At 41.7% G+C, this 10,290-nt stretch overlaps 1 protein-coding gene across 2 annotated transcripts; it reads left to right on the forward strand.

Annotated features, from left to right (window-relative positions):
• Positions 1-401: 401 nt before the first annotated feature.
• dgcr6 (DiGeorge syndrome critical region gene 6) lies at positions 402-2,014 on the forward strand. Of its 2 annotated transcripts, none has more exons than XM_083553446.1 (5): positions 402-623; positions 786-946; positions 1,043-1,143; positions 1,296-1,436; positions 1,521-2,014. In XM_083553446.1, exons 1-5 carry the CDS (start codon positions 514-516, stop codon positions 1,599-1,601), a joined length of 594 nt encoding a protein of 197 aa, XP_083409572.1. In that variant the 5' UTR covers positions 402-513; the 3' UTR covers positions 1,602-2,014. The 2 variants fall into 2 exon arrangements, with proteins under 2 accessions (XP_083409572.1, XP_083409573.1); XM_083553447.1 differs by having other exon boundaries at positions 403-606.
• Positions 2,015-10,290: the final 8,276 nt, after the last annotated feature.

The raw sequence follows: 10,290 nt of genomic DNA on the forward strand, positions 1-10,290 counted from the left end.
ACACAGCATCTGTAAAGCCATTGTGGCAAACCACATTCACACACACACACACACACACACACACACACACACACACACACACACACACACACACACACAGAGAGAGAGAGAGAGAGAGAGAGAGAGAGAGAGAGAGAGAGGCTAAATATGACTGTATCTTTTATTTGCGGCTTATTAGAGGGACCATATTTTCTAGTTTCGTAACAGCACTTTATGTTACCATAAAACGTCTTGTTGAATGAACCGTTTTGTAACATGGAAAGTTCGTAATATGGACCTTTTGTAAGATTTGACAGTGGTGATTAAAAGGAGTTGTAAAACATCCTGGTAAAGATCTGCCAGATTTTTATTCCTGTTTATACCTGATCCGTGTTCCATGCCTAAATTTCCATGCGCCTGCGTGAATTCAGCGCGCGCGTGTGCGTCATCATGATGCGACATGTATTATGATTCGGTCCTAATGATTAGCAAGGGTTCTAGGATCAGTTTTACGATTTAACCGCGTCAGTATATATGGAGAAATACGCGTCATTATATAAAGATTCGACCGATGCCACGAAACAGCAGGAAAGACACTATTATCTCCTGTCCGAGCTTCAAATACTGGTAAAAGACTTGCCCAGGTAGCTACCTAATAAGCTGTTTAGTGTTATATATTTGTGATCTTAATAAAGCAATTGTCGCTGATTATGTTGATTAAATAGGAGTACAAACATAAAACATGAAATATATTGCCGGACCTGTATTCATTTGAACTTTGCCTGAACTTGAATCTCTTTTACAAGCTGGTTTCAGCAGCGCTTGTCTTACACAACGCTGAGTGATTTGGCACACGCTCTCATAGATGGCACTGTGTACGAGATTGTCCATGGTTTATTGGACATCCAGCACCTTACTGAGAAAAACCTGTACAACCAGAGGCAGAAACTTCATACTGAGCACAGAGGTATTTTGGTGTTGATTAATGTTTTGTGACCAATATTATTATTTTTGGCCGTATTTAAAATTTCTTGACCAAAGGATGTGCTGTATCTGTCTCAAGTTCTCAAGCATGAGTTGATACGGAAACAGAAATTGGCCCTGCAGACCTGCAAATCTCATAACCTCAGTGTACTAAAAGCAAGTCAGCGGGCAGAAACAGAGGCAAGTTTGCAAATGGCTAAATATTAATTACAATTAAATAAGGTAATTAATTTAGGTAACAATAATCTGCTAAATGTACAGCTTTTTGCTATTTTTGTTATTTGTCATTTTCATAATAATCAAAATTATTATGTACAATGCTGTGCTTCCAGGGTCTGGAGCAGCGTGTGAAAGATGAGCAACGAATGATGGATGAGAAGATTGTGGCAGAGATGGATCAGAAGGTCCTGGACCAACAAAATACTCTTGAGAAAGCTGGAGTTCCTGGTTTCTACATCACTTCCATCCCACAGGTGCACTTAACACATTCACAGCTCGAGCTGACTTATTTTCTTTCTCTTAATTGGTAATGTAGTGTTCTGTCTGTGTCTTTAAAGGAAGTGACGATGCAGATAAACTTACTGGAGTTGATCCTGAAGCTACAACAGAAGGAGTCTCCGTCTGGAAAGCTGCCTTGAGAGACTTTATAAGACTTTAATTTTTATAAGACTCAATTTTGTTGATGCTAGGAACTATGATCCATATTGGTATAATATGCTGTCTGTTGATGTCAGCATGTGGACTGGAATTGCCCTCTAGTCTGTTCATGAAATTTGCACTGGGTCTATGGGGGTACAGAGCACTTGGTAGCTGGCCTGCTGCCAAGAAAAAAATATTCACTTTACTCATGCAACATTTTTAAATCCTATCACAAATCAAATGATATTTGCTTCTGCATTGCACACCAGACACTCTCTACTATTAGTCTATACTACCACCATATTCAAAGCAATGTTAAATATCAATGAGACAAAACACTTTTCACTGTGTTAGAATGCATGTTGGTATGCTCACAAATTTGGGAAAATGAAAAATAAATTCATGGACTTTAGCATCTTTATGTAATTTTTTATATATATATATATATATATATATATATATATATATATATATATATATATATATATATATATATATATATATACATTGGGATAAGTAGCAACAAGTTATATATTTTGTTACCAAAAATCAGAATCTTTAATTATTTGGACAGGTGTTTTGACTTCTTTGATATAAAGTGGCATGGCCTAGAAGCTTTGCCCCCTTTTCAACCTTTTGACTGTTTCTAAGGTGGTAATCCAGCCATTAGGGTTGCACAAGCCAGTGCACTCTTAGTGCCGTTCCCAAGCCGAGATAAATGGGGAGGGTTGCGTTAGGAAGGGCATCCAGCGTAAAACGTGCCAAATCAAATATGCGGATCACGAATAAGAATTTCATACTGGATAGGTCAAGGCCCGGGTTACCAACGACCGGTGAAAATTAGGCTTCTGTTGGCCGAAGGAGGAGAAGGAGAAGGAGAGGAAGAAGACGTCTACAGAGACGGCAGGAAAAGAAGTGTAGGAGAGTGGAGATTCGGTTGGTACTTTAAATGTGGTTACTATGACTGGTAAAGGGAGAGAGGTAGCTGATATGATGGAGAGGAGAAAGGTAGATATATTGTGTGTTCAGGAGACCAAGTGGAAATGGAGTAAGGCCAGTAGCATTAAAGGTGGCTTAAACTGTTTTATCATGGTGTGGATGGAAAGCGAAATGGTGTAGGGGTGACTCTGAAGGAAGAGTTTAGTAAGAGTGTAATGGAGGTAAAGATAGGGTGATGAACGTGAAGCTGGAAGTTGAAGGGGTGATGATAAATGTCATCAGTGGTTATGCTCCACAAGTCGGCTGTAAGATGGAGGAGAAGGAAAAATTCTGAAGTGAATTAGATGAAGTGGTAGAAGGGGTACCTAGGAATGAAAGATTATTGGGGCAGACTTTAATAGGCATGTAGGTGAAGGGAACAGAGGCGATGGGTAGGTATGGCTTTAAGGAGAGAAATGTGGAAGGGCAGATGGTGGAGGACTTTGCTAAAAGAATGGAAATGGCAGTGGTGAATACATATTTTAAGAAGAAGAAGGATGACTTATAGGGTGACGTATAAGAGTGGAGGAAGGTGCACACAGGTGGACTATGTTCTATGTAGGAGACTACGGTGTTGGCAGGGGACAGTGTAGCTAGACAGCATTGGATGGTGGTCTGTAGGATGGTTTTGGAGGTGAAGAAGAAGAGGAGCAGAGTGAGGACTGAAAAAAGAACAAGATGGAAACTGAAGGAGGAAGACTGCAGTGTGAGATTCAGGGAAGAGGTCATACAGGGGCTCGGTGGTGGTGAAGAGTTGCTGGATGATTGGGCAACTACTGCAGAAGTGATAAGGGAGACAGCTAGAAAGGTATTTGGTGTGACATCTGCAAATAGAAAGGAAGCCAAAGATACATGGTGGTGGAATGAGGAAGTGCAGGAAAGCATAAGGAGAAAGAGGTTGGCAAAACAGAATTGGGATCAACAGAGTGATGAGAAAAGTAGGCAGTACAAGGAGATGCAGCAGCAGGTAAAAAGGGATGTGGCCATATGAGAAGCTCTATGAGAAGTTGGACACTAAGGAAGGAGAAAACGATTTGTAGCGATTGGCCAGGCAGAGGGACTGAGCGGGGAAGGATGTGCTGCAAGTTAGAGCAATAAAGAATGGAGATGGAAATGTGTTGACTAGTGAGGAGTGTGTGTTGAGAAAATGGATGGACTATTTTGAGCAGCTGATGAACAAAGATAATGAGAGAGAGAAAAGGTTGAATGGTGTGGAAATGGTAAAGCAGGAAGTGGATAGGATTAGTAAGGAGGAAGTGAGAGCAACGATTAAGAGGCTGAAGAATGAAAAGTCGGTAGGACCAGATGACATACCGGTAGAAGCATGGAGATGTTTAGGAGAGATGGCAGTAGAGTTTTTAACCAGATTGTTTAACAGGATTCTGGAAGGGGAGAGGATGCCTGAGGAATGGAGAAGGAGTGTGCTGGTACCGATCTTTAAGCATAAGGGAGATGTGCAGACCTGCAGTAACTACAGGGGAATTAAGTTGATCAGTCACACCATGAAGTTATGGGAAAGAGTAGTGGAAGCCAGGCTGAGAGAAGAGGTGACCATCTGTGAGCAACAGTATGGTTTCATGCCGAGGAAGAGCACCACAGATGCCTTATTTGCTTTGAGGATGTTGATGGAGAAGTATAGAGAAGGACAGAAGGAGCTGCATTGTGTATTTGTGGATTTAGAGAAAGCGTACGACAGGGTGCCAAGAGAGGAGTTGTGGTATTGTATGAGGAAGTCAGGTGTGTCAGAGAAGTATGTGAGGGTGGTGCAGGACATGTATGAGGACAGTGTGACGGCAGTAAAGTGTGCAGTAGGTACGACAGACTGGTTCAGGGTGAAGGTTGGACTGCATCAAGGATCGGCCATGAGCCCTTTCCTGTTTGCAGTGGTAATGGACAGGTTGACGGACGAGGTCAGACAGGAGTCTCCCTGGACTATGATGTTTGCAGATGATATTGTGATTTGTGGTGAGAGTAGAGAGCAGGTTGAGAAGAGCCTGGAGAGGTGGAGATATGCGCTGGAGAGAAGGGGAATGAAAGTCAGTAGGTGTAAGACAGAGTACATGTGTGTGAATGAGAGGGAGGGCAGTGGAGTGATGCGGTTGCAGGGAGAAGAGGTGGAGAAGGTGGAGGAGTTCAGGTACCTGGGGTCAACAGTGCAAAGTAATGGAGAGTGTGTTAGGGAAGTAAAGAAAAGAGTGCAGGCAGGGTGGAGTGGGTGGAGAAGAGTGACAGGAGTGATTTGTGATAAAAGAGTATCTGCAAGAATGAAAGGGAAAGTTTATAGGACTGTGGTGAGACCTGCGATGTTGTATGGATTAGAGACAGTGGCATTGAGTAAAAGACAGGAGGTGGAGCTGGAGGTAGCAGAGCTGAAGATGTTAAGGTTTTCGTTGGGAGTGACGAGGATGGACAAGATTAGAAATGAGTTTATTAGAGGGACAGCGCATGTAGGACGTTTTGGTGACAAGGTGAGGGAGGCGAGATTGAGATGGTTTGGACATGTGCAGAGAAGGGACAGGAATTATATTGGTAGAAAAATGCTGAAGATGGAGCCACCAGGTAGGAGGAAAAGAGGAAGGCCAAGGAGGAGGTTTATGGATGTGGTGAGGGATGACATGCAGGTAGTTGGTGTAAAAGAGGCAGATATAGAGGACAGGGTGGTATGGAGACGGATGATCCGCTGTGGCGACCCCTAATGGGAGCAGCCGAAAGAAGAAGAAGAAGAAGAAGAAGCATTACAGAGTATTGCAGAAAAAATGCAAAATTAAAGCTTTTTTTTTTGACAATTGGGCCATAGTTTGTTTACCAATGTTATAAACGAAAATGTAGCATGTGAGAAAATAGGACTGTGCTTTTTGCAAGAGTTTATTTAATTTTATTATTATTTTTTTTTACTTATATAGCACTTTGATCAATGGATAATATCACAGCTTTACAGAAATCCAGCTATAAACATAGATTTAAATCCCTGATAAGCAATACAATTGTGAGAATAACAGAAAAGCTTATTAAGGAGGACCTTAATAACAATAATAAAATAACAAACTCAAAAGAGTTTCTGTGACATGACTTGTGAGTTGATTCACAACTGTCTGCTATGAAATGTAACAGTATTCAAACAGCTCAGCTGAATTTCACAGTGAAATTCTGGACTAACTGGAGGTTGCCTAAACACATTATACACAATAATTGCTGCACATTATGTATCTGAAAAGCCATCCAGATTCACAACATTATCTTCTTCTTCTTTCAGCTTCTCCCATTAGGGGTTGCCACAACGGATCATCTGTCTCCATACCCCCTGTCCTCTACATCTGAATCTTTCAAACCAACTACCTGCATGTCTTCCCTCACCACATCCATAAACCTCCTCTTTGGCCTTGCTCTTTGTCTCCTTCCTTTTCTCCATCCTCAGAATTCTTCTGCTGATATACCCATGCCCCTCCTTTGCACATGTACAAACCATCTCAATCACGCCTCTCTCACTTTGTCAACAAAATGTTCTACATGTGCTGTCCCTTTAATAAACTTGTTTTTAATACTGTCCATCCTCGTCAATCCCAATGAAAATCTCAACATCTTTAACTCTGCCACCTCCAGTTTCACCTCCTGCCGTTTAGTCAATGCCACTTTCTCTAAACCATACAACATAGCAGATCTTACCTGTCCTCAGTCCTATAAACTTTCCCTTTTACTCTTGGAGATACCCTGAAAACTGCACCCTCTGTCGATCGGAGGCAAACTGGTGTGGGTCCAGTGTAGGTGGTAGGCCCTCAGTGAGGTGATTCAGAACTAGTTTCTCAAAGCATTTCATAAAAATAAGGGTGAGTGCAACTGAGCGAAAATCATTCAGGCATTCTGCAGCTGAATGTTAAACACTGGTATGATGGTTGTAGTCTTCAGGCATGTAGAAACAATGGCTTGGGCTAGTGACCGGTTGAAAATGTCAGTGAAGACCTGTGCCAGTTGTACAGCGCAATGCTTTGAGAACACGTTTTGGTATGCTGTCCAGACTAGCTGCCTTATCCACTCTGTTAAATGCTGAATTGTGAAATAGTGAAATGTCCTATGCCTTGATCGAAACAAGCAAAAAAAAAAAAAAGTGATTCATTTTGTCCTGTAGGAGGGCACCGCTGGTTGGTTGAGATTGTGGTGTCGCTGTGGTGTCGCTTTCTTTGATGGTCTGGATGCCTTTCCAAATGCATCTGGGGTCAGAGTTGTGGAAGTGCTCTTTTATATGGAGTTTGTATGTGTGTTTGGCTCTCCTAATACCCCTTTTCAGATTAGCCCTGGCTCTGTTGTATTCCTCTGCATTGTCAGATTATAAAGCAGCATCTCTTGCTTTTAACAGGAGACGGACCTCAGAGTTCATCCATGGCTTCTGATTAGGAAAGCATTTCACATGTTTGATGTTTTTCCAGTGTGGCCCGTGAGGCAAACATGTTCCAGTCAGTATCCTGAAACTGTTGCTGTAGAGAAGAAATGGCCTCCTCTGGCCATACCTTTACTGCACTCACAGCTGGTTTCACCTGTTTGATCAATGGTGTGTATTCGGGTAGCAGGAACAAAGAGGGGTGATCAGACTGACCCAAATGAGGAAGAGGAATGGCCGTGTATGCCTCAGGTATGTGTGTGTAGGAGGGATTTTGGCCCACTCCTCCACACAGATCTTCTGTAGTTTAGTCAGGGTTCTGGCCTGTCGCTGAGAAACACGGAGTTTGAGCTCCCTCCAAAGATTCTCTATTGGGTTTAGGTCTGGAGACTGGCTAGGCCATTCCAGAACCTTGATATGCTTCTTACAGAGCCACTCCTTGGTTATCCTGGCTGTGTGCTTCAGGTCATTGTCATGTTGGAAGACCCAGCCTCGACCCATCTTCAATGCTCTAACTGAGAGAAGGAGGTTGGTCCTCGAAATCTCTCAATACATGGCCCCAGTCATCCTCTCCTTAATACAGTGCAGTCGCCCTGTCCCATGTGCAGAAAAACACCCCCAAAGCATGATGCTACCACCACCATGCTTCACAGTAGGGATGGTGTTCTTGGGATGGTACTCATCATTCTTCTTCCTCCAAACACGTTTAGTGGAATTATGACCCAAAAGTTCTATTTTGGTCTCATCTGAACACATGACTTTCTCCCATGACTCCTCTGGATCATCCAAATGGTCATTGGCAAACTTAAGACGTGCCCGGACATGTGCTGGTTTAAGCAGGGGAACCTTCCTGGATTTCAAACCATGACGTCTTAGTGTATTACCAACAGTAACCTCGGAAACGGTGGTCCCAGCTCTTTTCAGGTCATTGAAGCTCCTCCCGTGTAGTTCTGGGCTGATTTCTCACCTTCCTTAGGATCATTGAGACCCCACGAGGTGAGATCTTGCATTGAGACCCAGCCCGAGGGCGACTGACAGTCATGTTTAGCTTCTTCCATTTTCTAATGATTGCTCCAACAGTGGACCTTTTTTCACCAAGCTGCTTGACAATTTCCCTGTAGCCCTTTCCAGCCTTGTGGAGGTGTACAATTTGGTCTCTAGTGTCTTTGGACAGCTCTTTGGTCTTGGCCATGTTAGTAGTTGGATTCTTACTGATTGTATGGGGTGAACAGGTGTCTTTATGCAGCTAACGACCTCAAACAGATGCATCTAATTTAGGATAATAAATGTAGTGGTGTAGAATTCTAGCTGATAGACAGGTGTTTAAATACTTATTTGCAGCTGTATCATACAAATAAATAGTTTAAAAATCATATATTGTGATTCCTGGATTTATTTTTTTTGATTATGTCTCTCACAGTGGACATGCACCTACGATGACAATTTCAGACCCCTCCATGATTTCTAAATGGAAGAACTTGCAAAATAGCAGGGTGTTCAAATACTTATTTTCCTCACTATATATATATATATATATATATATATATATATATATATATATATATATATATATATATATATATATATATATATATATATATATATACACACACACACACACACACACACACACACACACACTTGGTCCACAGTGTTGTCCACTCTGGTAGAGCAGGAGACATTATGTAAATTTTAGAGGTTAGGGTTGGTACTTTAAATGTTGGCACTATGACTGGTAAAGGGAGAAAGGTAGATATGTTGTGTGTTAGGAACATTGAAGTTGGGTTTAAACTATCATGATGTGGATGGAAAGAGAAATGGTGTAGGGGTGATTCTGAAGGAATCTAGACAGCATCGGATGGTGGTCTGTAGGATGGTTTTGGAGGCGAAGAAGAGGAGGAGAGTGAGGACTGAAAGAAAAATAAGATAGTGGAAATTAAAGGAGGAAGAGTATAGTGTGAGGTTCAGGGAAGAGGTCAGACAGGGGCTCGGTGGTGGTGAAGAGGTGCTGGATGATTGGGAAACTACTGCAGGAGTGATGAGGCAGGCAGCAATTAAGAGGATGAAGAGTGGAAAGTCGGTTGGACCAGATGACATACCGGTAGAAGCATGGAGATGTTTAGGAGAGATGGCAGTCGAGTTTTTAACCAGATTGTTTAACAAAATTCTGGAAGGTGAGAGGATGCCTGAGGAATGGAGAAGGAGTTTGCTGGTACCGATCTTTAAGCATAAGGTAGATGTGCAGACCTGCAGTAACTACAGAGGAATTAAGTTGATCAGTCACACCATGAAATTGTGGGAAAGAGTAGTGGAGGCCAGGCTGAGAGAAGAGGTGACCATCTGTGAGCAACAGTATGGTTTCATGCCAAGCAAGAGCACCACAGATGCCTTATTTGCTTTGAGAATGTTGATGGAGAAGTATAGAGAAGGACAGAAGGAATTGCATTGTGTATTTTTTATTTACATTATACACAGCATCCCAAAACATGTCATAACACATTGCCTAACTGACTTGCCTCAGAACTGGCCACCATATGTAGGTGCCCATGTTAGATGCTTTCACTGTTGGATAGAAGCAGGGCAGGGGTGTGTCTAAAGAGGTAGCACTCGCTTTGTATTGAATAAACATGCATTTTTTCACGGCAGTCTTATATTTTTTTATTTTTGTTTTAAGAACAGCTTCACATTTAAACGATTTTGTCTTTTGTCTTCAGAGGAAAATATGTCTATTAAATATTATATTTGTGTAATATTGATGATTAAGTTAAAAGTTTGTTTATTGTTAGACAGAAATATGTGGGAAAAAATGGAAAAAGGACAAAGTCAGGCACAGCAGCAATACATTGAAGGTTCCTTGAAGAAGAAATGATGTCAAAGACAGGTAGATGCAGAACAGTGCAGTTGAAAACAATTATTGTCTGATAAATGTTTTTTATTTATAAAAACAGAGATGTTATGTCCAGGCACTTGTGCAGTCTCATTTTTATGTCATCCTACTTGTGTTGGGGCACATGACTTTTCCCATGGGCATAAATGGGACTGTTTCTTGGTAGGCCTTGTGCCACCCATTAAAAAAATTCTAGAATCGCCCCTGGCTAGGAGTCAGCATTAGGCATTCTGAATGGTTTATATCTACACAGCCTCATATAAAATATGTTGTAATCCAGTGTGTGTTCTGACACCTTTCCTTCATAGGAGTAACTTTTTGAGCAATTTATGTTTAATACATTTCCTGTGGAATCGGACCAGATGGGGTTAAATTGTATCCATAATGGGATGCACATGCTGAGGAACTAGGCTGTGACATTAAAAAAATATATTTGTATTAACAGGTGCAA

The sequence above is a fragment of the Silurus aristotelis genome, assembly GCF_946808225.1.
Source record: "Silurus aristotelis genome assembly, chromosome: 11".
Lineage (NCBI taxonomy): Eukaryota > Metazoa > Chordata > Actinopteri > Siluriformes > Siluridae > Silurus > Silurus aristotelis.

Coding starts and splice junctions, on each gene's coding strand:
- dgcr6 (XM_083553446.1), top strand. CDS start 514: ATGGAGAAATACGCGTCATTATATAAAGATTCGACCGATGCCACGAAA. Junction 947..1,042: donor ACTTCATACTGAGCACAGAG/GTATTTTGGTGT, acceptor ATCTGTCTCAAG/TTCTCAAGCATGAGTTGATA. Junction 1,144..1,295: donor GTCAGCGGGCAGAAACAGAG/GCAAGTTTGCAA, acceptor CTGTGCTTCCAG/GGTCTGGAGCAGCGTGTGAA.